Source organism: Oncorhynchus tshawytscha, linkage group LG16 (assembly GCF_018296145.1).
Source record: "Oncorhynchus tshawytscha isolate Ot180627B linkage group LG16, Otsh_v2.0, whole genome shotgun sequence".
NCBI lineage: Eukaryota > Metazoa > Chordata > Actinopteri > Salmoniformes > Salmonidae > Oncorhynchus > Oncorhynchus tshawytscha.
The window spans coordinates 51,766,364-51,794,308 of record NC_056444.1 but is presented as its reverse complement, the minus strand read 5'-3'; the positions used below and the strand labels follow the sequence as shown (position 1 = coordinate 51,794,308).

The 27,945-nt window shown below is 42.3% G+C and overlaps 2 protein-coding genes across 3 annotated transcripts; one reads left to right on the top strand and one right to left on the bottom strand.

The window, feature by feature from the left end:
- Window positions 1–70: 70 nt before the first annotated feature.
- rnf207b (ring finger protein 207b) lies at window positions 71–19,765 on the top strand. Its single transcript, XM_024400473.2, has 19 exons — window positions 71–217; window positions 530–720; window positions 5,232–5,364; window positions 12,133–12,277; window positions 12,462–12,543; window positions 12,635–12,710; window positions 12,884–13,009; window positions 13,395–13,441; window positions 14,337–14,409; window positions 14,551–14,619; window positions 14,758–14,826; window positions 15,174–15,298; window positions 15,553–15,730; window positions 15,932–16,117; window positions 16,367–16,418; window positions 16,508–16,625; window positions 16,806–16,916; window positions 17,029–17,228; window positions 17,851–19,765. Exons 2-18 carry the CDS (start codon window positions 530–532, stop codon window positions 17,171–17,173), a joined length of 1,926 nt encoding a protein of 641 aa, XP_024256241.1. The 5' UTR covers window positions 71–217; the 3' UTR covers window positions 17,174–17,228; window positions 17,851–19,765.
- Window positions 17,421–23,197, bottom strand: LOC112233080 (protein-S-isoprenylcysteine O-methyltransferase). Of its 2 annotated transcripts, none has more exons than XM_024400474.2 (5): window positions 22,901–23,197; window positions 22,400–22,488; window positions 22,125–22,294; window positions 20,307–20,524; window positions 17,421–20,218 (listed from the first exon to the last, which is right to left on the bottom strand). In XM_024400474.2, the coding sequence occupies exons 1-5, from the start codon at window positions 23,117–23,119 to the stop codon at window positions 20,033–20,035; spliced, it is 882 nt and encodes a 293-aa protein (XP_024256242.1). In that variant the 5' UTR covers window positions 23,120–23,197; the 3' UTR covers window positions 17,421–20,032. The 2 variants fall into 2 exon arrangements, with proteins under 2 accessions (XP_024256242.1, XP_024256243.1); XM_024400475.2 differs by lacking the exon at window positions 22,901–23,197 and adding an exon at window positions 22,628–22,885.
- Window positions 23,198–27,945: the final 4,748 nt, after the last annotated feature.

The window sequence follows — 27,945 nt, the reverse complement described above, 5'->3', positions numbered from 1 at the left end:
AGTAATGTATTTTGGTCACCTGTTGACAGATGAGTGGTGTCTGGTTACTCTGTTGTCATCCAGTACTGCTGTGCTATGGTCACACCTCCTCCTATACCCACTGAGTACCCTGACTTGACGTCAGGGCCGGCACTGCATCCCCTCCACGCACACTCAAAGACCCTCCACATATCTGTCATTCCTGCTTGGGACAGCAGCTAAGGCAGCAAGCAATAAGGTAATGGTTCAGCTTTACTTCCATATTCTTATGTTATTAAGTATCTGCTGCTTGGCTCATTCATTAAGTATATGCTTAAAATGAATGTACTTTAATGTACTTCCATGGAGTTGAAGGTTGGGAGTACTGATTGAATATTGACTTCTCTGGAATACTTTCAATTATATGATGTGTTTGTAACAGTATATCACAGTTGATACATCATGGAATGATTAGGGTGTCTGTTGAAACGTGCATTTTCACTAATTCGCTCAAATGTCACTAACATAGATCAGCATCACTCTGATGGGCTTTCCTGTGATGTTTTTACAGATGTCTGGAGGAATCTTCTGCCCTTTGGAGAACCTATATGACCCAGACAGTGCCAACTGCCACCCCTTGGTATGCCACTTGTGCCATGAGCAGTACGAACACCCCTGTCTACTGGATTGTTACCACACATTCTGTGCCAGTTGTCTGCGTGGCAGGGCAGTGGAAGGCAGACTCTCCTGCCCCCTCTGTGGGTAAGTAAGAATGGGCATTCCATTGATTTACTGGATGGCATAAATCCCGAAAAACAGTACCAGTCAAAAGTTTGGACAAACCTACTCATTCAAGGGTTTTTCTTTATTTTTAATATTGTAGAATAATAGTGAAGACATCAACACAATGAAATAACACATATGGAATCATGTAGTAACCAAAAAGTGTAGATTTTAGATTCTTCAAAGTAGCCACCCTTTGCCTTGATGACACCCTAGGCACCCTAGCTTCGCCTGGAATGCTTTTCCAACAGTATTGAAGGAGTTTCCACAAATGCTGAGCACTTGTTGGCTGCTTTTCCTTCACTCTGCGGTCTAACTCATCCCAAACCATCTCAATTGGGTTGAGGTCAGGTGATTGTGGAGGCCAGGTCATCTGATGCAGCACTCCATCACTCTCCTTCTTGGTCAAATAGCCCTTACACAGCCCGGAGGTGTGTTGGGTCATTGTCCTGTTGAAAAACAAATGATAGTCCCACTAAGCCAAACCAGATGTGATGGCGTATCGCTGCAGAGTACTGTGGTAGCCAGACTGGTTAAGTGTGCCTTGAATACTAAATAAATCACTGACAGTATCACCAGCAAAGCACCCCCACACAATCACACCTCCTCCTCCATGCTTCACAGTGGAAACCACACATGCGGAGATCATCCGTTCACCTACTCTGTGTCTCACAAAGACACAGCGGTATCGCGTTTTAGGGAAGACCCGGATGCAGTGTCAAAATACCAAAAGTTTATTACTAGAACAGGGGCAGGCAAAACGACAGGTCAGTAATCCAGATCAGAGTCAAAGGGACAGAACGGCAGGCAGTCTCAGGGTCAGGGCAGGCAGGCGTCAATAATCCAGGGCGGAGTGACAAGGTACAGAAAACATTTTGGAACTATAGAACAAATTTGGAACTATAGAAAAAGACAGGAGCAAGGGGGAAAACGCTGGTAGGCTTGAGGGACAAAATGAACTGGCAACAGACAGAGAACACAGGTATAAATACACTGGGGATAATGGGGAAGATGGGCGACACCTGGAGCGGGGTGGAGACAAGCACAAAGACAGGTGAAACAGATCAGTGTGTGACAGGCGGTTGGAACCAAAATAAAAAATTTGTCTCATCAGACCGAAGGACAGATTTCCACTGGTTTCTTGGCCCAAGCAAGTCTCTTCTTCTTGGTGTCCTTTAGTAGTGGTTTCTTTGCAGCAATTCGACTACGAAGGCATGATTCACGCAGTCTCAACTGACCAGTTGATGTTGATATGTGTCTGTTACTTGAACTCTGTGAAGCATTTATTTGAGGCTGGTAACTCTCATGAACTTATCCTCTGCAGTAGAGGTAACTCTGGATCTTCCTTTCCTGTGGCGGTCCTCATGAGAGCCAGTTTCATCATAGTGCTTGATGATTTTTGCGACTGCACTTGAAGAAACCTTCAAAGTTCTTGATATTTTCTGGATTGACTGATCTTCATGTCTTAAAGTATTGATGGACTGTCATTTCTCTTTGCTTATTTGAGCTGTTCTTGACATAATATGGACTTGGTATTTTACCAAATAGGGCTATCTTCTAGATACCACCCCTACTTTGTCACAACACAACTGATTGGCTCAAACGCATTAAGACAGAATAAAATTCCACAAAATAACTTTTAACAAGGCACACCTGTTAATTGAAACGCATTCCAGGTGACTTCCTCATGAAGCTGGTTGAGCGAATGCCAAGCGTGTGCAAAGCTGTCATCAAGGCGAAGGGTGGCTACTTTGAAGAATCTCAAATATAAAATATATATTTTTGGTTACTACATTATTCCATGTGTTATTTCATAGTTTTGATGTCTTTACTATTATTCTACAATGTAGAAAATAGTAAAAAATAAAGAAAAACCCTTGAATGAGTATGTGTGTCCAGACTAGGTATTTGAAGTTCTTATGGAACAAATTAGCTTTGATTTATCATATCAATGACCAACTCAGTGGCTTTGTGGTTAACGTTTAAGCCCTAAGATTGGAATGTTGGGGGTTTGTTCCACAGTCGAGTCATACCAAGGACTGTCCCAATGGGACCGGATGCCTCACTGCCTGTCACTCAGCATTAAGGATATGGATTAGGGGTAAGGCCCTGGAACAGACTAGCATCCAGGGCATGTACATGTACAGTGGCTTGCGAAAGTATTAACCCCCTTTGGCATTTTTCCTATTTTATTGCCTTACAACCTGGAATTAATATGGATTTTTGGAGGGTTTGTATCATTTGATTTACACAACATGCCTACCACTTTGAAGATGCAAAATATTTTTTCTTGTGAAACAAACAAAAACTAAGAAAAAAAAATGATAACTACAGAGTGTGTAACTATTCACCCCCCAAAGTCAATACTTTGTAGAGCCACCTTTTTCATCAATTACAGCTGCAAGTCTCTTGGGATATGTCTCTATAAGCTTGGCACATCTAGCCACTGGAATGTTTGCCCATTCTTCAAGGCAAAAATTCTCCAGCCCCTTCAGGTTGGATGGGTTCCACTGGTGTACAGCAATCTTTAAGTCATACCACAGATTCTCAGGCCTGGGCTTTGACTAGGCCGTTCCAAGGCATTTACATTTTTCCCCTTAAACCACTCGGGTGTTGCTTTAGCAGTATGCTTAGGGTCATTGTCCTGCTGGAAGGTGAACCTCCGTCCAAGTCTCAAATCTCTGGAAGACAAACAGGTTTCCCTCAAGAATTTCCCTGTCCCTGCCGATGAAAAACATCCCCACAGCATGATGATGCCACCACCATGCTTCCCTGTGGGGATGGTGTTCTCGGGGCGATGAGAGGTGTTGGGTTTGCACCGGACATAGCGTTTCCCTTGATGGCTAAAAAGCTCAATTTTAGACTCATCTGACCAGAGTACCTTCTTCCATATGTTTGGGGAGTCTCCCACATGCCTTTTGGCGAGCACCAAATGTGTTTGCTTATTTTTTTCTTTAAGAAATGGCTTTTTTCTGGCCACTCTTCTGTAAAGCCCAGCTCTGTGGAGTGTACGGCTTAAAGTGGTCCTATGGACAGATACTCCAATCTCCACTGTGGAGCTTTGCAGCTCCTTCAAGGTTATCTTTGGTCTCTTTGTTGCCTCTCTGATTAATGCCCTCCCTGCCTGGTCCGTGAGTTTTCGTGGGCGTCCCTCTCTTGGCAGGTTTGCTGTGGTGCCATATTCATTCCATTTTTTAATAATGAATTAATGATGCTCTGTGGGCTGTTCAAAGTTTCGGATATTTTTTTATAACCCAACCCTGATCTGTACTCCTGAATACTTCTGCAAGGCACTGTACGGTAGTTTAAGCTGCCTCATGATACAGAAACAGGAGATAGGTTCCTGCCCCTATGGGCAGTTCTGGCTCGGACAAGGCAAACTTGTTCTAGGCTTACTTTATCATATCAATAGCTTTTGTAGTGAAATGTCCCATGGACGCTTCAACTCCATTTTCTACATCATGCCTGATGTCATTGGAAGGGCTGAAGTATTTATCATTGATGCGTGTACACTAAAAGATACCTAGAACAACAAAGCCTCTCCAGTTAGTAGTGCCAGGATGAAAGTCTTACGGGATTATATGGGGGGAAATAGACAGCTGCAGTGTAAATCCTGCCTTTGTTTCATCCTGCTTGGCATTGAGAACAGCTTGGTCCTAGATAGCTGGCAACTCTCAGTAAGAAGATAAAGAGAATTTGGACACCTTGACATTTGAATGATTGATCCCTCTGGGCTCAGATTACGTTAATTGCTGTGCCCAGGACTGGATTATGTAACAGTGTTGTCATTATGCAGTACTGTGGATATGGATATGGTAATGTAAGTACAAACTAGTTTAGATGAGATTGTGGTGGTATTTCCAGGGCGCCTATGAGTTTATTTTTGCCTGAGTCACATGAAGCTCAACTTGTACATGCTCTGTAATAAAGGATACATGCTTTGCTTTCTATGACAGCCTGTACATTTGAGATTAAGTATTCATTGGAGGTCTTCTTATGTAAGGGTGAGAGGCTACAATGGACCTTACTAAGTGTAGGACACGCCTAGTCAATAATCTAGCCCCCCTTTAAACAAAGGAAATTTGCTTTAAGCAAACTGTTTGTTTGTGACATTCATTAAATGAATGACATGGGAAATCACACTGTTATAAAGCAATAGTGTAGTTGTTGCTATTCTTGTCATTGACATTACCTTGTGTAATCAGAATTCAGAGCAATGCTATTTGCGGCTGTGTTGCCGTGAAGACTAGGTGAATACTTGGTAATGGGAGAGGCAATAGCCTACATGAGGACAATAGTTCAACAGCTGTAGCATAAGATATCCAACCCACACAGAACAAAGGGTAAAACTGCAAAACACAATCACTTTGAAATATATTAGTTTGTTTCCATTTACTTTTCAGGGATCTCTTCACTTTAAGATTGTTAGTAGCTTAATGTGTTGGATCCTATTTGTAAGTTTTATGTAACCACTCTTGGTTTTGGTACAGACAACAGTCCATTGTCAAAGGCCTAAGTGCCTTACCCCAGGAGGACCGCCTGCTCAAATTCCTGGTGGATAACTCTACTGACTGTGAGGAGACTGTTCAGTGTTCCAACTGTGATCTGGAGTGCAAGAAGCAGGTATTAAGGTTTTATTAACTCTGAATGATTTATTTGAACCTTAGGATAATTTTTGCATATATGGCTAACAAACACAGGTTTGGATGATCACATAATTGGCGTATATATTTTACTCTTACAGAATTTCCACGTTGGCGAGGATATTCGAAATGTAATCAAAGCCTACTGGATGATAACTTGTTTTTAACTAGGACAGAATAATTTATAACTGACTTTTTCCTGACATAACATAGGTACAGCAGATCCCCTTATTGTATGGGACACTTTTAAATTTGCCTTTAGAGACTATGCAATTCAGTACTCATCTATAAAATAAAGGCAATTTAGGTCAAAAGAGACCGTATTAATAACAAAGGAAATTGAAAGAGTAAGAGTACAGTTAGATAGCAATAAAAACTGCACCAAAGAGGCACAGAATAAGTTAGAGGAAAAACAAAAAGAAATGGAGGAACTTATTCAAGAAAAATCCAGTGTAATATATTATAAAAATAAAGCGAACTGGATGGAATATGGGGAAAAATGCACCAAATTCTTTTTCAATCAACATGGAAATACTACCCCAAAAAATGTATTGAAACTTCTTACGAATGATGGAGTCACGCATGATTCACCGAACTTCCGGCGCCTACAGAGATGGCCGCCTCGCTTCGCGTTCCTAGGAAACTATGCAGTTTTTTGTTTTTTTTGTGTGTTATTTCTTACATTGGTACCCCAGGTCATCTTAGGTTTCATTACATACAGTCGAGAAGAACTACTGAATATAAGAGCAGCGTCAACTCACCATCAGTACGACCAAGAATATGTCTTTCGCGATGCGGATCCTGTGTTCTGCCTTTCACCCAGGACAACGGAATGGATCCCAGCCGGCGACCCAAAAAAACGACTTCGTAAAAGAGGGAAACGAAGCGGTCTTCTGGTCAGACTCCGGAGACGGGCACATCGTGCACCACTCCCTAGCATACTTCTCGCCAATGTCCAGTCTCACGACAACAAGGTTGATGAAATCCGAGCAAGGGTAGCATTCCAGAGGGACATCAGAGATTGTAACGTTCTTTGCTTCACGGAAACATGGCTCACTGGAGAGATGCTATCGGAGTCGGTGCAGCCAGCTGGTTTCTCCACGCATTACGCCGACAGAAACAAACATCTTTCTGGTAAGAAGAGGGGCGGGGGCGTATGCTTCATGGTTAACGAGACGTGGTGTGATCACAACAACATACAGGAACTCAAGTCCTTCTGTTCACCTGATTTAGAATTCCTCACAATCAAATGTCGACCGCATTATCTACCAAGGGAATTCTCTTCGATTATAATCACAGCCGTATATATTCCCCCCCAAGCAGACACATCGATGGCTCTGAACGAACTTTATTTTACTCTTTGCAAACTGGAATCCATATATCCTGAGGCTGCATTCATTGTAGCTGGGGATTTTAACAAGGCTAATCTGAAAACAAGACTCCCTAAATTGTATCAGCATATCGATTGCGCAACCAGGGCTGGAAAAACCTTGGATCATTGCTATTCTAACTTCCGCAACGCATATAAGGCCTTGCCCCGCTCTCCTTTTGGAAAAGCTGACCACGACTCCATTTTGTTGCTCCCTGCGTACAGACAGAAACTAAAACAAGAAGCTCCCGCGCTGAGGTCTGTTCAACGCTGGTCCGACCAATCTGATTCCACACTCCAAGACTGCTTCCATCACGTGGACTGGGATATGTTTCGTATTGCGTCAAATAACAACATTGACGAATATGCTGATTCGGTGTGCGAGTTCATTAGAACGTGTGTTGAAGATGTCGTTCCCATAGTAACGATTAAAACATTCCCAAACCAGAAACCGTGGATTTATGGCAGCATTCGTGTGAAACTGAAAGCGCGAACCACTGCATTTAATCGGGGCAAGGTGACTGGAAACATGACCGAATACAAACAGTGTAGCTATTCCCTCCGCAAGACAATCAAACAAGCTAAGCGTCAGTATAGAGACAAAGTAGAATCTCAATTCAACGGCTCAGACACAAGAGGTATGTGGCAGGGTCTACAGTCAATCACGGATTACAAAAAGAAAACCAGCCCCGTCACGGACCAGGATGTCTTGCTCCCAGGCAGACTAAATAACTTTTTTGCCCGCTTTGAGGACAATACAGTGCCACTGACACGGCCCGCAAACAAAACATGCGGACTCTCCTTCACTGCAGCAGACGTGAGGAAAACATTTAAACGTGTTAATCCTCGCAAGGCTGCAGGCCCAGACGGCATCCCCAGCCGAGCCCTCAGAGCATGCGCAGACCAGCTGGCTGGTGTGTTTACGGACATATTCAATCAATCCCTATCCCAGTCTGCTGTTCCCACATGCTTCAAGAGGGCCACCATTGTTCCTGTTCCCAAGAAAGCTAAGGTAACTGAGCTAAACGACTACCGCCTCGTAGCACTCACTTCAGTCATCATGAAGTGCTTTGAGAGACTAGTCAAGGCACATATCACCTCCACCCTACCTGACACCCTAGACCCACTCCAATTTGCTTACCGCCCAAATAGGTCCACAGACGATGCAATCTCAACCACACTGCACACTGCCCTAACCCATCTGGACAAGAGGAATACCTATGTGAGAATGCTGTTCATCGACTACAGCTCGGCATTTAACACCATAGTACCCTCCAAACTCGTCATCAAGCTTGAGACCCTGGGTCTCGACCCCGCCCTGTGCAACTGGGTACTGGACTTCCTGACGGGCCGCCCCCAGGTGGTGAGGGTAGGCAACAACATCTCCACCCCGCTGATCCTCAACACTGGGGCCCCACAAGGGTGTGTTCTGAGCCCTCTCCTGTACTCCCTGTTCACCCACGACTGCGTGGCCACGCATGCCTCCAACTCAATCATAAAGTTTGCGGACGACACAACAGTGGTAGGCTTGATTACCAACAACGACGAGACGGCCTACAGGGAGGAGGTGAGGGCCCTCGGAGTGTGGTGTCAGGAAAATAACCTCACACTCAACGTCAACAAAACTAAGAAGATGATTGTGGACTTCAGGAAACAGCAGAGGGAACACCCCCCTATCCACATCGATGGAACAGTAGTGGAGAGGGTAGTAAGTAAAGTTCCTCGGCGTACACATCACAGACCAACTGAATTGGTTCACCCACACAGACAGCATCGTGAAGAAGGCGCAGCAGCGCCTCTTCAACCTCAGGAGGCTGAAGAAATTCGGCTTGTCACCAAAAGCACTCAAACTTCTACAGATGCACAATCGAGAGCATCCTGGCGGGCTGTATCACCGCCTGGTACGGCAACTGCCCCGCCCACAACCGTAAGGCTCTCCAGAGGGTAGTGAGGTCTGCACAACGCATCACCGGGGGCAAACTACTAGCCCTCCAGGACACCTACACCACCCGATGTCACAGGAAGGCCATAAAGATCAAGGACAACAACCACCCGAGCCACTGCCTGTTCACCCCACTATCATCCAGAAGGCAAGGTCAGTACAGGTGCATCAAAGCTGAGACCGAGAGACTGAAAAACAGCTATCTCAAGGCCACTTTCGGTTATTTGAAAACTAAATAATCTCCAAAATATTGTTATTTTTTAAACAAGCCTTAGAAAGTTGGTTGCAATTTCAGTTTAATCCACCTGAAAAGATCGAACAAATAATACAACAAATATTGTGGTTAAACTCAAATACACCAATTGATAATAAAAAAACATTTTTCGAGATTCTTTTTTTTTTAAAGGTATAATATTTGTAAATTAGATCATAAATAGGACTGGTGGAGTTATGTCACACATGCAGCTAACACATACATATGGAAATGTCTGCTCTACCCAAAATTACAATCAACTAATTGCAGCATTACCACAAAAATGGAAGAGGCAAGTAGAAGGGGGAAAAAGTAAATACATATCAATTTCATTTAAGGACCAAAAAATTGACAACTCTGCCATATAAGCTGCAAAATAGTTGGGAAGAGATTTTTGATGTACCGATTCCATGGCACATTGACACGCAAAACATGAATTGACACACAAAACGACACCAGATTCAAAACTTAGAATTTTTCAATTTAAGTTATTATACAAAATTATTGTAACCAATTGAATGTTTTATATATATGGGAGATACAATCTTCCCAGCTCTGCAGATTTTGCTGTGACGAGGCAGAGTCATTAGATCATTTATTTTGGTACTGTCCATATGTACCTTGTATTTCATCACAGGTCAAGGAAGGGCTGAAGAATTGCAACATTTACCCAGAACTAACACTGCAGACAGCAATACTGGGTGATTTGAAAAGTCATAGTCAATTGATCAATAATATAATCATTATTTTTGCAAAAAATTGTATCATTATTTTACAATCTGTAGAAGCTATGAGAATAGAAAGGTTCAGTAGTTTTGTGAAGCATCACAGCACAGTTGAAAATATATGGCAAATAGAAATTCTAAATGTATGGGGTTAAGAGATAGATTGGAGGGGTTGAATGGAGCTAAAGGGTGGGACTAATAACAACAAGATTTAAAACATACGGGGTCTGTAAAATGTATATAGGTTCAGAAATGTTGTGAAATACCACAGTTACAAATAGAAATCAAACTGGATCGACATCAGAAATAGAGGAAGGCCAGGACTAAAAACAAACTAAATATAACTATTGTAAAATAGATTGTGTCTGTAAAATGTGTATAGTAAGTATAAACTGAATGTAGAAGCCTAAGTGTTATTGTTTATTAGCTTACTCCAATTGGGGGAGGGGTGGTAGGGTTTGAAGGGAATAATAAAGATATATTCTAAAAAAAAAGTGTGTATGTGTGTATATATGTATGTGTATATGTAATATACAGTGGGGCAAAAAAGTATTTAGTCAGCCACCAATTGTGCAAGTTCTCCCACTTAAAAAGATGAGAGAGGCCTGTAATTTTGACTTCAACTATGACAGATAAAATGAGAAAAAAAATCCAGAAAATCACATTGTAGGATTTTTTTATGAATTTATTTGCAAATTATGGTGGAAAATAAGTATTTGGTCAATAACAAAAGTTTATGTCAATACTTTGTTATATCCCCTTTGTTGGCAATGACAGAGGTCAAATGTTTTCTGTAAGTCTTCACAAGATTTTCACACACTGTTGCTGGTATTTTGGCCCATTCCTCCATGCAGATCTCCTCTAGAGCAGTGATGTTTTGGGGCTGTTGCTGGGCAACACAGACTTTCAACTCCCTCCAAAGATTTTCTATGGGGTTGAGATCTGGAGACTGGCTAGGCCACTCCAGGACCTTGAAATGCTTCTTACGAAGCCACTCCTTCGTTGCCCGGGCGGTGTGTTTGGGATCATTGTCATGCTGAAAGACCCAGCCACGTTTCATCTTCAATGCCCTTGCTGATGGAAGGAGGTTTTCACTCAAAATCTCACGATACATCTTTCCTTTACACGGATCAGTCGTCCTGGTCCCTTTGCAGAAAAACAGCCCCAAAGCATGATGTTTCCACCCCCATGCTTCACAGTAGGTATGGTGTTCTTTGGATGCAACTCAGCATTCTTTGTCCTCCAAACACGACGAGTTGAGTTTTTACCAAAGTTATATTTTGGTTTCATCTGACCATATGACATTCTCCCAATCTTCTTCTGGATCATCCAAATGCTCTCTAGCAAACTTCAGACGGACCTGGACATGTACTGGCTTAAGCAGGGGGACACGTCTGGCACTGCAGGATTTGAGTCCCTGGCGGCATAGTGCGTTACTGATGGTAGGCTTTGTTACTTTGGTCCCAGCTCTCTGCAGGTCATTCACTAGCTCCCCCCGTGTGGTTCTGGGATTTTTGCTCACCGTTCTTGTGATCATTTTGACCCCACGGGGTGAGATCTTGCGTGGAGCCCCAGATCGAGGGAGATTATCAGTGGTCTTGTATGTCTTCCATTTCCTAATAATTGCTCCCACAGTTGATTTCTTCAAACCAAGCTGCTTACCTATTGCAGATTCAGTCTTCCCAGCCTGGTGCAGGTCTACAATTTTGTTTCTGGTTTCCTTTGACAGCTCTTTGGTCTTGGCCATAGTGGAGTTTGGAGTGTGACTGTTTGAGGTTGTGGTCTTCTATACTGATAACAAGTTCAAACAGGTGCCATTAATACAGGTAACAAATGGAGGACAGAGGAGCCTCTTAAAGAAGAAGTTGCAGGTCTGTGAGAGCCAGAAATCTTGCTTGTTTGTAGGTGACCAAATACTTATTTTCCGCCATAATTTGCAAATAAATTCATTAAAAATCCTACAATGTGATTTTCTGGATTTTCCCCCCTCATTTTGTCTGTCATAGTTGAAGTGTACCTATGATGAAAATTACAGGCCTCTCTCATCTTTTTAAGTGGGAGAACTTGCACAATTGGTGGCTGACTAAATACTTTTTGCCCCACTGTATATATGTACAGTATATGGGTATGTATGTATGTATGTATGTATGTATGTATGTATGTATGTATGTATGTATGTATGTATGTATGTATGTATGTATGTATGTATGTATGTATGTATGTATGTATGTATGTATGTATGTATGTATGTATGCATGCATGCATGCATGCATGCATGTATGTATGTAAAATATGGGGGATTGGAAATGATGCAGACAATTACATTGATGGAAGAAACAATCTCCGCAATATTAAAGCTGATCCACCCCCTGAAGAAAAAAAAATTTTTTGGTTCATACCTGTAGTTTCTGTCTGCAGTACAAGCTTTTGAATATGTTTGTGGTCTTGTGTGTTGACAGGATGTGGAAGCAATGTACTATTGCAACACTTGTAGCCAGCCGTTGTGTGGAGCTTGCAGGGAATCAACCCACAAGGCCAAAATGTTTGCCCGCCATGATATTGTCTCCCTTGCCAAACGCACAAAGGAGGTCCACAAAAAGTGTGGTGTGTTTAAAGTCAAATCTTCTTCAAATACAGCTAGACACCTTTTATGAATAAACTAGCAGGTGCACAGAACATTTTGGTTAAGTTAAATCCAAGGCTCTCCAGCTCATATTCTCTCCTCTGAGATGACATTGTAATGACTGTCTCGCTCTGCCTGTCTGTTTGTCTGTCTGTCTACCCACAGCCCTCCATGACGAGCTATACATTATGTTCTCCACAGAGAAGAAGTCCATGCTGTGTATCAACTGTTTCAGAGACATGCAAGTGTGAGTTACAGTCAGCTCCTATCCCCAATATTGTATCACTTAAATAATTAAATCAACCATTAAGCAATTGTTTTTTGTGTGTGTCCTTCAGGGAGAGCAGAGCACACTGCATTGATATTGAGACAGCATATATGCAAGGCTGTGAAAGGCTGGACCAAGCTGTAATAGTGAGTGCATTCTCTTCATTAACTCTGTATTACCTACTTATTCCATATTGCTGTAGAGTATACCTATAGACAATTAATGTGGGGGATCATGGTGAAGTTTAGTTTAGTTTGTTGGGTGTGTGTGTATGTGGTGGTGTCCAGTGCCCTCTCATGATGTGACCCCTGACCCCTAGGCGGTAAAAGAGCTCCAGACGTCTGCCAGGGAAGCCATCATCATGCTGAAGGCGATGATCAGGGAGGTTCGAGAGAACGTGGATGAGGAGGAGAGCGCTATAAGCACACTGTTCAACAACATGCAGGTGAGCTGACACAGGCATCGGCCATTTTGAAAACATTCAACTCAACTCAAAGCTGGAAATTTCCCTCCATTCCAATGACAGTTTTTTTTCAATCAATCAATCAAAGTTCTTTAAAAAATTGTTGAATGTTTTTTTTGTTTTCTGACTGCAGTTTATTCTACCACAAGGTGTCACCCTTCGTGTCTTATCTCCTAAAGTAGCTGAAAGTTCAATACATTGCACATTTACATCAGAGCAAAATTTGATCAAATTGGAATGCTCAAGTAGTGCTTTTCATTTACAAACTTAACACTGAGAGGAAATTAATGTCATTTATTATTGTAATAGTTTTAATTAGGCAGTCATCATTTAATCTTGACACAGATAATATTGTCCTCTTTTGAAGGAAAAACTGGCAGAAAGAAAAAAGATTCTCCTGAAAGCAGCTCAAAGGTGAGAATGAATTTGACTTCAGGCTACCGTGCTTGAAAACAAGTAAAGGTGGGCACCACAGGAGGTTGGTGGCACCTTAATTAGAGAGAACAGGCTCGTGGTAATGACTGGAGCGGAATCAGTGGAATTATATCAAATACATCAAACACATGGTTTCCAGTTGTTTGATGCCATTTCATTTGTGCCGTTCCGACCATTATTATGAGCTGTCCTCCCTTCAGCAGCCTCCACTGCTGGGCGCAGAGTCAATCATGTTTATAATGTAATGTATAGCCTGTGCTCAGAGAAACTGTGAAATATTTGGTACTTACCGGTCATTGTTTGAATGGGCCATCCGAATACAGAACACACAGATTCAGCCTCAATGGTTGCATATAGCCATTAAAAATCACTGTAAACTCAATGAACTCTCAGGGCAGGAAGTCTTTCCACAGACAGACACCACTTGCATCCCAAATGGCACCCTTATCCCTTTATAGTGCACTACTTTTTACCAGGGTCTCTAGAGTAGTGCACTCTACAGGATATTTGGGATGCACCCAGAGATATTGAACAGGCTAATGGCTCATCTAATGCCTGCCTATGTATCCTGTTCCACATTTATAGATCCTGCTGGGAGATTAAGGTATCCATGGCAGCAGACCAATCTAGATAAAAGCCTAATTAATGATAATAATGTTTCAAACTAGCTACATTAGGCTTGCATGGCACCACTTTGAACCCTGTAGCAGAAATGTTTCCCGAAAAGCTTGGCTTATGCTGCACAAGCTAAAGAGTAAGGATGATAATCACATGAGATTCTTGCTATTGACACGTGGGTTAAGATCTTGCATGTTGTTCCAGTTAGATACGGTAAGAGATCCATTTCAAATGGATTCTCTCTTGTTTTTAACAGTCAGCATGAGGAGAAAGAGAGAGCCTTCAAAGAACAGCTGTCTCATCTGGCCGCACTCTTACCCACTCTCCAGGTAATGTCCTGTCTATGGCACGCCTTTCTATCCTGGAGTGGTGATGCATCTGTTGCATTTGTCATCCAAACGGATGGCCCATCTTGAGCAGGTGTAATATGCTCAACTCAAGCCAATGTTCTCTGCCTTTCCTGTCTCTAGGTTCATCTGGTCACTTGCTCAGCCTTTCTAAGTTCAGCCAACAAGTTTGAGTTTCTTGACATGGGATATGTATGTACAATACAGTATGATAAATAATGCCCAATCTGGTTCCATGAATCCAGAAGAGCACATACCACAACATGAAATGTAATACTAGCAATTGTGAATTCCGTTTTGAAGCAAATTACTTTAATATATGTTATCCAGCAACTGATGGAGAGACTGAAGAAGATTGTCAAACTTCCACACAGACTGAGACCAGCTCAGAGTAGCAAGGTAAGGTAAATAATTAGATGGGTGCTTATATTTGTCCTCTTTCACACATGTATACGTGTGTATTAATATGCATGTGTGAATTGGAAATATCCCAATTCCACCTGAGACACCCTCGGAGAGTGGGGTCACGGCCAGAGTCGGCCATTATCAACGGTGACTGTGGATCAATTAGGGTAAAGTGCCTCGTTCAAAGGCACGTCGGCAGATTTTTCACCTAGTCAGCTCGGGGATTCAAACTAGTGACCTTTCGGTTAATGAAAAGACCCTCTCTTGTCATATGCCTTTTCAACTGATGTTTTGTCATATCACATCCCAAATATACACCCCATTCTATGTTTCTGGTTTAGATCAACACAGAGTATCGGTCCGAGTTTGCTCGTTGCCTTGAGTCTCTGTTACTGCTGGGCCAAAGACGCTCTGTGTCCATTGCTGGGAGTGTGACTGGATTGAGTTTGGGCAATGCCAGTGGACTGTGAGTCATATTTCACTCCTACCATATGGAAATAGTGCAGACCTACACGCTCAAAGGGAACATGTCATCAGCATGTTATTGGTGCTCCCAATGAGTGAAACCTCAAATTTCAAGACAGTATGCTTGTACTTCCCAAGTATGCGCTTGTCATGTTCTAAAATATCCAGCGGAAATATGAGTACCCCCTGTGCCCGATGCCCAAACCTATGTAAAGATATCGATTTATTCATTGTTTTGTGTAACTGTCCCCTCAGCCTACAGTCGTCCCTGTCCATGCCCTGCCACTCCCCAGCCATCAGTGACATGTCCCTGGGCTCGTCCGTGGTGCGGAAGCCCACCCCCCACCGCTATTTCAGCACCAAGGTCCTCCTGGCTGAGGGGGGAGAGACCCCCTTCACCGAGCACTGTCGCAACTATGAGACCAGCTACAGGGTGTGAGCTTCTACAACTCTTTTCAGTTACTGTACAGCTCTTACGATATTACTGAGGACTTTCACAGCCAAACGCAATGTTTTTGTGTGTGTATTGGAAATACATTAGAGATGCATGGTCTATTGATTTGAATCAAGGCGCTACCCTGATTACTATACCCTGATGTAGCCCATTAAAAACCTTGCCTTCTCCTGACTCCAGACGCTGCAGATGTCCATTCAGCAGCTGAAGGATCAGGTGCAGGAGACCCACAGGGATCTGACCAAGCACCACTCCCTCATCAAGACAGACACCATGGGAGACATCCTGGATACCTCCGTGCAGATGGACAGACAGATCTCCTCTGAGTACTCTGCTGTGGAACTCATGAGGGCCATGTTTGAGGAGGTGGGAATCACTAAAGCGATCGATCAAATGTATTTATAAAGCCCTTTTAACGTCAGCTGATGTCACAAAGTGCTGTACAGAATCCCAGCCCAAAAAACCCCAAACAGCAAGAAATGCCGATGTAGAAGCACGGTGGCTAAGAAAAACTCCCTAGGAATTAGGATTATGAAAAGGTATTCACACAACATTGTTTATTAATGTAACCCGGCTTACCTTTAGAGCTCATTTCCATCTTATCCTTCACCATAGGTCTGGGAGACAACCTTTCAGAGGGTTGCAAATGAACAGGAAATCTATGAAGGTAATGGGGATTTTGTTTTTCTGTTAGCTGTGAGATAGCTATGGTCAAGTTGGTGTTTTATATACTGCATGTGTCCATTCTGGTTTCAGCCCAGCTTCATGATCTGACCCAGCTAAGGCAAGAGAACAGTTATCTGACCACCATCGCCAGGCAAATTGGCCCGTATATCCGATCCATCGCCAAGGTGAAGGAACGCCTTGAACCCAGGTACTGGAGCACAGTCACTGGAACTCAATATCACAAACTACAATGTCTTGACTAACAAGATAGTTTGGCAAATGTACAATTTACTCTGACGAGCGGTCAGACTGAGACGTTTCTTTCTGTCATGGTGACTGTGCAAGACATGGTTTACCACAAAGTGTTCCCTTTTCAATGTTCCCACAGACTGAAAGAGCCTAAGGAGCTGAAAGACGACCGTACAGAGGCCATGCTGAAGATCTATGAGGACACCACTGCGGCCAAAGATACTAAACAAACCATTTCAACAACACTGACGTAAGCTAGTGAGGAGATTACTGAATAACTTGTTGGGAGAATTGATCTGACTGATTTCAATGAAAACTATACATCTTTGTTAAACCTCTACTTTTATGCTTTACCTCAACAGAAATGACCTGACCTGTCAGCCTACCACAGATGACAACCACACTCTCAGCAACCTCTCTGATGAGGCTGCCCTCAAGAATAATTTCTACTGGCCAGGGAAGCAGAAGACCACAGAGATAGCCATTTGGAAGGAGTTGTCTCCCTAAACAACTGGATAGGGGCATGGGACTTCACCAACAAAGTGCTCACCCTTGACTTACTGTATGTAAATTATATTGAATATAAAATCCAATATTTCCACATTGTGTGTAACAGGGTGTAATGTATGCTATGGTAACACTGTCACTGTGTTCAGGTTGGCTTCTTGTAGTAATTTAAGCATGCATCCATAATCCATTTTAGGACTACATTGGCAACAACATGAAAGACAACCTAATGAGGAAGACAATTTTCTTAGGATAAACTTTTGATTTTATTTGACAGGACAATGGTGTTCATTCAATTCAGAAAATGTCAGTAAAGTGAAAAAAGTTATCAACCAAGAGTTAGATAAGTACACCCTCTGCATAATACATTTTTTATTTACCTGTAATAAACTGTAGTATTGTTATACTGTAGTGCAACACAACTGGATTTTTCCACCTTCAGCTCAGCTGTATCATGCTTTGAGCAGCAAACTATCATATGTCTGCAGCCAACTGAATGTGCTCTTATATTTATTAAAACAGAATCTCATCTGTATTCATGTAACACATGACTTTTACAGTGCTCTAGACAGTCCTAATTTCAGAAACTAACTCACACACACTCATCTTGCACAACAGTTAAGTGCTTTTGACTAATTGACTGTTGACTAATTTCACAAATTCTCTTTCACTCACAGACATACTCCTCTTCCACTCCATACAGTCTGGGCATACAGAGTGGAGGGCAGAGGCGACCTTTCACCTGAGACAAGCTGCGGTAGTTCAGAAGGAAGCCATGTTGGGTGTAGCTCTCTGAACCCCTTAGCCATAGGAATGCATCTTTTGGTTGGTTTTAATACACAGTGAGCATGAGGAGACAAGCACACAGAACAAATAAATAGATGGAGTGATGATCAAGTGGGGGTAGAGAGAGACCGTGTGAGAGCGAATGCATTTTAAAGATGACTATTAGTGAGTGCCCCTATTACTAAAAACCCTATGGAAGAACAACACCCCTGATTCATAGTCTATACCCAGGGGACATTTTAAGACTTACAGCAGACTGGAATAGAACAGTGAACGGATTGTCAGTGTTCCTTATGTTTTAAATGACTTACAAAGTAGATGTTTCTGACTTATTACGCCGAACCGAGAAATCCGAGAACCAGGCTGCAACTTGCTCAGGTTGTCAAATTAGCAAAAGATTTCTGATTGTACAGCCTTTTGATCCTGAGTGGACATGGGATATGTGAATTTAAAATCAGGGGTTGGAACCAAAGTTCTCAAAAAAACAAAATACATTTCCCCCATTCCATTCCATTCCACAGTTCCGATCAGCAAAATACATTTCTGAACCGGTTTTAAACCTGTGAAACTTTTTTAAATTTAATTTAATTTTTTACATTTAGCTCATTAGAATGACTTCAGCAATCAGTGCAGATAGAGCAGGCAAGCTAGTTGTTTACATGCGTGATCGACAGACCAGTGTAGCCTATGGCGCAAGATGCTACTTAAATTTTACGGGTGGGGGGAAGAGCGAGAGGGTTGAGCAGGCTTGAAGCGCTGGCCCTCTTTAAGACATGCATTATCTGAATTAGGTTCACAGAATTTTCCCTAGGAGAGGCTTTGAGCTAGCTAGCTCACAAGCTTGTGTGAAGAGCAGCACCAGAATTAAACACACAGCTTACCTTTTTGTAGTTAACAAATCCAATCTAAAACTCAACTAGGCCTATAGTATCCTTAACTAGCATTGAAAAAGTTAATCCACTTCTCCAATTAAAAAGATCTCTCCCTATCTTCTCATGCTTCTAAATTCAGTACAGTAGCCTATGCTTCCGATGGGGGAGGGGCAGGTAGCCTAAACATGCACAGGCAAAGATTTTCAGTTTGCAGGCAGATGCTGGAATAAGTTTGAGTGAGAGAGAGGGCTCTGCACATGCGCTTTGTTGCGTTTCTTTTGTGGGACGAGAAAAAAAAATGTCTAGAATGTTAACCGGTTTGCATGCTTTTAAAATAACGGTTCTGTTCGGGAACAGTATGGATCGCTTTCATTCCCGATTCAGTTCCTTCATTTTATTTTCCAGTTTTGTTCCCTGAACCGGTTCCAACACATTTAAAATCAATCATTTTGGGTAAGGATGCATCAGTATAGAAATTCTGGGCTGTTACCTATAACCAATATTTGCTCATGGAATATTTGATTACCATCAAAAGGCATTTTATAATTTATGAATAGTTCATTAACTTATGGGGCAAAGACCATGTTGCAAGCAACCACTGCCGCCATTTTGGGAAAATTTTGTAAATGTACAACAGTCACACAGAAATAAATGCTTCTTAGCGCAGATTTACCTAGTGGGAAAGAATATGTACGAGGGCAGTTGAAATTGTGCATCCCTAATCTTGTGTAAAACTATTGTTGTAAACGCTGAGACCTAATAATGATGACTTAGTGATAAGCCAGACAAACAAGGAATAGCAGACACTCGACCAGGCTCATTACAGCACTTTGATTCAGTAACACAAGCTAAAAATCCATTCAGCATCCACTGAAGAAACTCGAAAACACAGAAAAGGGAAACATTGGAGATGAAAAAAAAAAAAAACTCTTAGTAGTCAAACTAACCAAACCAAAGAGGCGGTTGGATGTGTGCAATAGATATACAACATTGGGGGGTGTCGTTTCTTTTTGAGTGAGTCCGTCTACCCAGGTTTTTGGGGAGCCCTTTACCATGCTCGTAGGTGTCAGTCTCCGTGAGCTCTAGACCCACCCAGGGCGGGCGACCACAAGGGCTAATCCACAGTATGCTGACCAGGGCTGCCCCTCACAGTGCCTGTCTGTCTGCCATGTTCATACATCCAGGACCCCATCTCTCACACCTAGGAGCTGTTGATGCGGATGCCTGAAATAAAGGGCAGGCCGGTGCCCACCTTCTTCTTGTATTCCAGGTAGTCCTCTCCAAAGAAATGGAGGAGAGAGAGCTCCTCCTCCTCAATCCGTTCACGGAAGAAGCGCCAACTGGCCATGGTGTAGCCCGCGATGCAGACAGGGTTGCACAGCATCACCTGGAACATTGGACACGGAAAAGTGAAATAATTTGAGTGGGCTTGATTGTAACATGTTTTAAGAAAAATTGACATTTTAAGCATGTACCTGTGTGCCAATGCTCCAGTAGAACCAGCCCACGTAGGACGGGTGTCTGAAGAAGGCATAGACCCCATCGGTGACCAGCACGTGGCTCTGGGCCTTCTCGTTCTGGACGATGTGGTTAAAGTTAGAGCCAGCCGTCAGCATGGCAGACTTACGCAGGAAGTCCCCACACAGCACCATCACCAGGCCCACCAGGCTGAGCCAGCTCAGCTGCTTCAGCTCTGAGACAAGAGGGAAAAGGTTCAGAGCCAATTGAGACATTTTACTCCTCCTGTGACAACATGTCATGCCATTTCAACTGAGACATGAAGTCATTGGCTGCGTTCCAGGCTGACTACGGCTCAAACCCAATACCCCCTAGCCCTCTCCTCCATTTTGCACAACCCCACATCGAGTCAGAGTGGTGTTCCAATTCAAATTTGAGCGAGGGGGGGGGGGGTAGAGCCTTTTCAGCCCTCCAAATGAAGAAAATCAGCATGCAGACTTCCTATTGAGTGGTTATTAAAACTACCATAAAGTCCTGCGACCCAAGGCTCTAAAGTTGCTTCAGGAAGGTGGCTGACAAGAATACTAGGATGGAAGGAAATGTAATTAATTATAACTTCCCAACAAATCATGCAAAGTATTTACATTTAAGATGAATATGTTAGTTAATGTAGAGAACAATTATAATGCACATTTCTTGGTCATAAAGTTAATTGACAAAAATCACTATTTAACAAGCTAGCAACAACTAGCTAACTAACTATACATTTAGCTTTCTATACAGGCATTTGACATTTGTATAAATTGTAATTCATGTTGTAGGGACTCCTGAGCAAACCAGGCTGTCATCTGTGAAACCCAATGTATGTAAAGAATCTCACTAACGAAAGCATCTACTGCAAATTTTATGTACAATTTTGTAAGCTTGCCTTCCTGTTCATAAAAAAATAATAATACTTCAATCACTTGTAATTGTTCTTTATTGTAGTTAGTAACATAAGAGACTGAAGATATTTGTCAATGCAGGTAACGTAGCAGTAGATAACTATTTTCTTCCTTATTGTATAGTGGAGGATAAAAAGACCGCTATGCTATGGATGTGTCGGTGTATGGACCCTTACACATTTGGTTAAAAAAATGTTTTTAAATGTTCAAAACAGTGATTTTAATTGTTCTAGCTAAAATGCCTCCACTGTTAAGGACTGAGTGAAGGGAACGCAACTGTTACATGCCACACTGCTATGGAATGAAAGTCCTGCTTCAGTAATACTCCACATTGAACCACCGCCAGAGGATGGGTACATTACAGGCACGTTGTTTTTCATTTGATGCTCATATGGTAAGTATGTATTTGCTGCATGAGAAATATAAGAAAAGCTATTACTGCAGCCAGTACTGGCTCATCGTCAGTTAATTGCGTGGTATCCGTTGGCAGTATCTGACGAGTGAAAGGGAAAAGTGGATACCGAGCCAGTTGTACAACTGAAATGTGTCTTCCGCATTTAACCCAACCCCTCTGAATCAGAGAGGTGCAGAGGACTCCCTTATATCGACATCCATGTCATCGACGAGAGCGATGTAATGATGTCCCATTCCCTAGGCCTAATTTCCCTACCACTAGTTGCTCCGTTTTCGAGTGTCACTACCCCCCCAAACGAGAGACACTCGAAAACGAAGGGGAGGGCTAACGGGAGTATTGGGATTGAGCCTACATTGCAGACGCCTGCCTGCGCAGAATGACGTGGTATGCAACCATTGGTTGATGCAACGCAATACCAGCTATGTAGTCAGGCTGGAACGCAACCATTGAGAACAAGTGTGGTATGAGGGAAAGACCTGGGATAGAGAGCTTCTCTATAGTGAACTCCACCCATGAGGAGACGGCAGCCACGGTGTACTCCACACTGTGGTTGAGCAGGAATGAGTCCAGAGACAGGCTGCGGGGGTTAATGATGGCCGTCACCAAGTACTCAGAGTAGTGGAAGAAAGACATGGAACACATGTACCTGCAAATACATTCATTGACTGAGAACTATGCATAAACAGGTATCGAACTAACATCAATTAGTTTTGTGTGTGACAGAGAGTATGTACAGGTGCTGGATGCTTACCAGCCAAAGTGTGTCCATGTAGATTGGGAAAAGCTTATGATCAAGCCACACCCAAAAGTAAAACCAAGGAAGCAGGCTCGCACAGCAACCTGGGAGAAAAGAGCATGCTCCGATAACCTTTCTAACTTGAACTTGTGAAACTACAAAGCTGGCTCCAAATCAACAGCTAAGACAATAACATAAGTGGGCCATGCCGAAGGTTGACTTCAATAGTGTTATCTAGCTTACCGTTAAATTAGAGTTCTACTTTAGGCAATCAGGGTGACAGCTGTCTCAATCCAATTCATCTAATAGGATTAGCCAGCCAACATTAGCACAATACATTGTCAGAAAGAAGCGCGCCAATTAATAACTGATCATTTAGAATAAGCCTAGCTAGCCGACTGCCGTTTTGAATGGGCAAATACAACATAAATCAAGATGGCTAGCTAAGTAGCTTAGCTAATGTTACTGCTAGCCATCTTGTTTCAGACGTTAGCTAGCTACTACTGTAGCTCTTACCTTATATAGAGGTCCCTTATATATGATTAGCAAGAAGCCATTGAGAACAGCGATATACACCGCAATAGCTATTTTCCCCCTCACTCCAGTGAGATAGACGAATACCCAGTCAAGGTGTCCAGCGAATGTTCTAATAAGGGGAATTATAACAACGCCAAGCCCTAAAAGAAAGCTTATAATACTTATTTTTCCCTCTAATGCCAACTTATTGCCTGCCATGATGAAGTAACGTTACTCCCTATGGGCTCTCGCGAGTTTTCCACAATCACAGAATTTCCTCATTAATCTTGGCTCAGTTCCAGGAGGTGACGCTGCGCAGATGATCAAATTAGATTTTATTTGTCACATGCTCCGAATACAACATTGAAATGCTTACTTTACAAGCCTTTAACCAACAATGTAGTTTTAGAAAAAAATACGTGTTAAGAAAGTATGTACTAAAATAAACTGAAGTAAAAATGTGTATATATAATAATATAATAAAAATAAAATAACAGTAATGATGCTCTATGCAGGGTCATTGTGGGCACAAGTTTGTCGAGGTAATTGAGGCACTATGGACAGTACCAGTCAAAAGTTTGGACACACCTACTCATTCTAGGGGTTTTCTTTATTTTTACTATTTTCTACATTGTTGAATAATAGTGAAGACATCAACAGTATGAAATAACCCACATGGAATCATGTAGTAACCAAAAAAGTGTTAAACAAATAAAAATATATTTTAGATTTTTCAAAATAGCCACCCTTTGACAGATTTGCACACTACAATGTAGAAAATAGTAAAAATAAAGAAAAATCCTTGAATAAGTAGGTGTGTCCAAACTTTGTATTAGTACTGTACATGTAGGTAGAGGTAAAGTGACTATGCATAGATAATTAACAGAGAGTAGCAGCAGGGAACATAGTCTGTGTAGCCATTTTATTATCTGTTCAGGATTCTTATGGCTTGGGGGTAGAAGTTGTTAACCTCCACCGGATTGGGTCCCAGGACATAGACATACAGTGCCTTGCGAAAGTATTCGGCCCCCTTGAACTTTGCGACCTTTTGCCACATTTCAGGCTTCAAACATAAAGATATAAAACTGTATTTTTTTGTGAAGAATCAACAACAAGTGGGACACAATCATGAAGTGGAACGACATTTATTGGATATTTCAAACTTTTTTAACAAATCAAAAACTGAAAAATTGGGCGTGCAAAATTATTCAGCCCCTTTACTTTCAGTGCAGCAAACTCTCTCCAGAAGTTCAGTGAGGTTCTCTGAATGATCCAATGTTGACCTAAATGACTAATGATGATAAATACAATCCACCTGTGTGCAATCAAGTCTCCGTATAAATGCACCTGCACTGTGATAGTCTCAGAGGTCCGTTAAAAGCGCAGAGAGCATCGTGAAGAACAAGGAACACACCAGGCAGATCCGAGATACTGTTGTGAAGAGGTTTAAAGCCGGATTTGGATACAAAAAGATTTCCCAAGCTTTAAACATCCCAAGGAGCACTGTGCAAGCGATAATATTGAAATGGAAGGAGTATCAGACCACTGCAAATCTACCAAGACCTGGCCGTCCCTCTAAACTTTCAGCTCATGCAAGGAGAAAACTGATCAGAGATGCAGCCAAGAGGCCCATGATCACTCTGGATGAACTGCAGAGATCTACAGCTGAGGTGGGAGACTCTGTCCATAGGACAACAATCAGTCGTATATTGCACAAATCTGGCCTTTATGGAAGAGTGGCAAGAAGAAAGCCATTTCTTAAAGATATCCATAAAAAGTGTTGTTTAAAGTTTGCCACAAGCCACCTGGGAGACACACCAAACATGTGGAAGAAGGTGCTCTGGTCAGATGAAACCAAAATTGAACTTTTTGGCAACAATGCAAAACGTTATGTTTGGCGTAAAAGCAACACAGCTCATCACCCTGAATACACCATCCCCACTGTCAAACATGGTGGTGGCAGCATAAAGGTTTGGGCCTGCTTTTCTTCAGCAGGGACAGGGAAGATGGTTAAAATTGATGGGAAGATGGATGGAGCCAAATACAGGACCATTCTGGAAGAAAACCTGATGGAGTCTGCAAAAGACCTGAGACTGGGACGGAGATTTGTCTTCCAACAAGACAATGATCCAAAACATAAAGCAAAATCTACAATGGAATGGTTCAAAAATAAACATATCCAGGTGTTAGAATGGCCAAGTCAAAGTCCAGACCTGAATCCAATCGAGAATCTGTGGAAAGAACTGAAAACTGCTGTTCACAAATGCTCTCCATCCAACCTCACTGAGCTCGAGCTGTTTTGCAAGGAGGAATGGGAAAAAATTTCAGTCTCTCGATGTGCAAAACTGATAGATACATACCCCAAGCGACTTACAGCTGTAATCGCAGCAAAAGGTGGCGCTACAAAGTATTAACTTAAGGGGGCTGAATAATTTTGCACGCCCAATTTTTCAGTTTTTGATTTGTTAAAAAAGTTTGAAATATCCAATAAATGTCGTTCCACTTCATGATTGTGTCCCACTTGTTGTTGATTCTTCACAAAAAAATACAGTTTTATATCTTTATGTTTGAAGCCTGAAATGTGGCAAAAGGTCTCAAAGTTCAAGGGGGCCGAATACTTTCGCAAGGCACTGTATCTGATATGGGCAGAAAGCTTAAATCTTGTTAATCTAACTGCACTCTCCAATTTACAGTAGCTATTACAGTGAAATAATATCAAAATCAAATCAAATCAAATTTATTTATATAGCCCTTCGTACATCAGCTGATATCTCAAAGTGCTGTACAGAAACCCAGCCTAAAACCCCAAACAGCAAGCAATGCAGGTGTAGAAGCACGGTGGCTAGGAAAAACTCCCTAGAAAGGCCAAAACCTAGGAAGAAACCTAGAGAGGAACCAGGCTATGTGGGGTGGCCAGTCCTCTTCTGGCTGTGCCGGGTGGAGATTATAACAGAACATGGCCAAGATGTTCAAATGTTCATAAATGACCAGCATGGTCGTATAATAATAAGGCAGAACAGTTGAAACTGGAGCAGCAGCACGGTCAGATGGACTGGGGACAGCAAGGAGTCATCATGTCAGGTAGTCCTGGGGCATGGTCCTAGGGCTCAGGTCCTCCGAGAGAAAGAAAGAGAGAATTAGAGAGAGCATATGTGGGGGGGCCAGTCCTCTTCTGGCTGTGCCGGGTGGAGATTTTAACAGAACATGGCCAAGATGTTCAAATGTTCATAAATGACCAGCATGGTCGAATAATAATAAGGCAGAACAGTTGAAACTGGAGCAGCAGCACGGCCAGGTGTACTGGGGACAGCAAGGAGTCATCATGTCAGGTAGTCCTGGGGCATGGTCCTAGGTCTCAGGTCCTCCGAGAGAGAGAAAGAAAGAGAGAAGGAGAGAATTAGAGAACGCACACTTAGATTCACACAGGACACTGAATAGGACAGGAGAAGTACTCCAGATATAACAAACTGACCCTAGCCCCCCGACACATAAACTACTGCAGCATAAATACTGGAGGCTGAGACATAATACCATGCTATTGTTTTAGGAGAGTGCACAATTATGAACTTAAAATGCATTAATAAACCAATTAGTCACATTTGGGCAGTCTTGATACAACATTTTGAACAGATATGCAATGGTTCATTGGATCAGTGTAAAACTTTGCACATACACTGCTAATTATGGACTTTCTCTTGCATTTCAAAGATGATGGTACAAAAAAACAAATGCACATGTTTTTTTCTTTGTATTATCTTTTACCAGATCTAATGTGTTATATTCTCGTACATTAATTTCACATTTCCACAAACTTCAAAGTGTTTATTGTCAAATGGCATCAAGAATATACATATCCTTGCTTCAGGTCCTGAGCTATGGGCAGTTAGATTTGGTTATGTCATATTAGGAGAAAATTGAAAAAGGTTTGGATCCTTAAGTGGTTTAAGAAGCCTTTTGGACCTAGACTTGGTGCTCCGGTACCACTTGCCGTGCAGTAGCAGAGAGAACAGTCTTTGACTAGGGTGGCTGGAGTCTTTGGCAATTTTTAGGGCCTTCCTCTCACACCACCTTGTATAGATGTCCTGGGTGGCAGGAAGCTTGGCCCCAGTGATGTACTGGGCCGCTAACACTACCCTCTGTAGTGCCTTGCGGTCGGAGCCCGAGCAGTTGCCATACCAGGCGGTGATGCAAGCAGTCAGGATGCTCTCGATCGTGTAGCTGTATAACCTTTTGAGGATCTGAGGACCAATGCCAAATCTTTTCAGTCTCATGAGGGGGAATAGGCATTGTCGTAACCTCTTCACGGCTGTCTTGGTGTGTTTGGACCATGATAGTTAGTTGGTGATGTGGACACCAAGGAACTTGAAGCTCTCAACCTGCTCAACTACAGTCCCGTCGATGAGAATGGGGGTGTGCTAGGCCCTCCTTTTCCTGTAGTCTATGATCATCTCCTTTGTCTTGATCACGTTGTGGGAGAGTTTGTCATCCTGGCACCACACTGCCAGGTTTCCTGACTGTAGATGGGGCTATAAAGCCATATAATCAAACCTCTCTCTACTTGAGGTCTAGCTAATCTTTTTAGACCAGGCATCACTTTTTTTAAATGGAGGGGAACTGTTTTTAGTAATGCTTAGGCTGTCTAGCAGAGGACATAGCACAGACTGAGATATCTCATCTGTCATGAATTTACCATACTGTTCACAGGAAACAAATTCAATAAATGGTAGTGGTCAGTCCAACAGACAAATTAGACTGCTGCTTAATTTTTGTGAATGGGAACAAGTTTTGATACTCAACAGCCTGTTGAAACCAAAATGTATCATTATTCAAAATGTACTGTATGAAGCAAACATTGCATTTATTACCCAGATAAGACTGAGTATCATTCGCATAAAATAATAGACAGATAAGCATTACATCTCTCATTTGCTTGTTTTGGCTACTAGCAATATGCAAACAGTGTGTGTTTGTGTATGTGTGTGTGTGTGTGTTGGGTTGAATTTGTGACTGCTTGGATGAATAGGTTACATGGACATATGCAAAGA

Coding starts and splice junctions, on each gene's coding strand:
- rnf207b (XM_024400473.2), top strand. CDS start 530: ATGTCTGGAGGAATCTTCTGCCCTTTGGAGAACCTATATGACCCAGAC. Junction 13,010..13,394: donor CACTGTTCAACAACATGCAG/GTGAGCTGACAC, acceptor CCTCTTTTGAAG/GAAAAACTGGCAGAAAGAAA. Junction 13,442..14,336: donor CTCCTGAAAGCAGCTCAAAG/GTGAGAATGAAT, acceptor TGTTTTTAACAG/TCAGCATGAGGAGAAAGAGA.
- LOC112233080 (XM_024400474.2), bottom strand. CDS start 23,119: ATGGCAGGCAATAAGTTGGCATTAGAGGGAAAAATAAGTATTATAAGC. Junction 22,489..22,900: donor ATAAGGGACCTCTATATAAG/GTAAGAGCTACA, acceptor CTTTTCTCCCAG/GTTGCTGTGCGAGCCTGCTT. Junction 22,295..22,399: donor ACATGGACACACTTTGGCTG/GTAAGCATCCAG, acceptor ATGTATTTGCAG/GTACATGTGTTCCATGTCTT.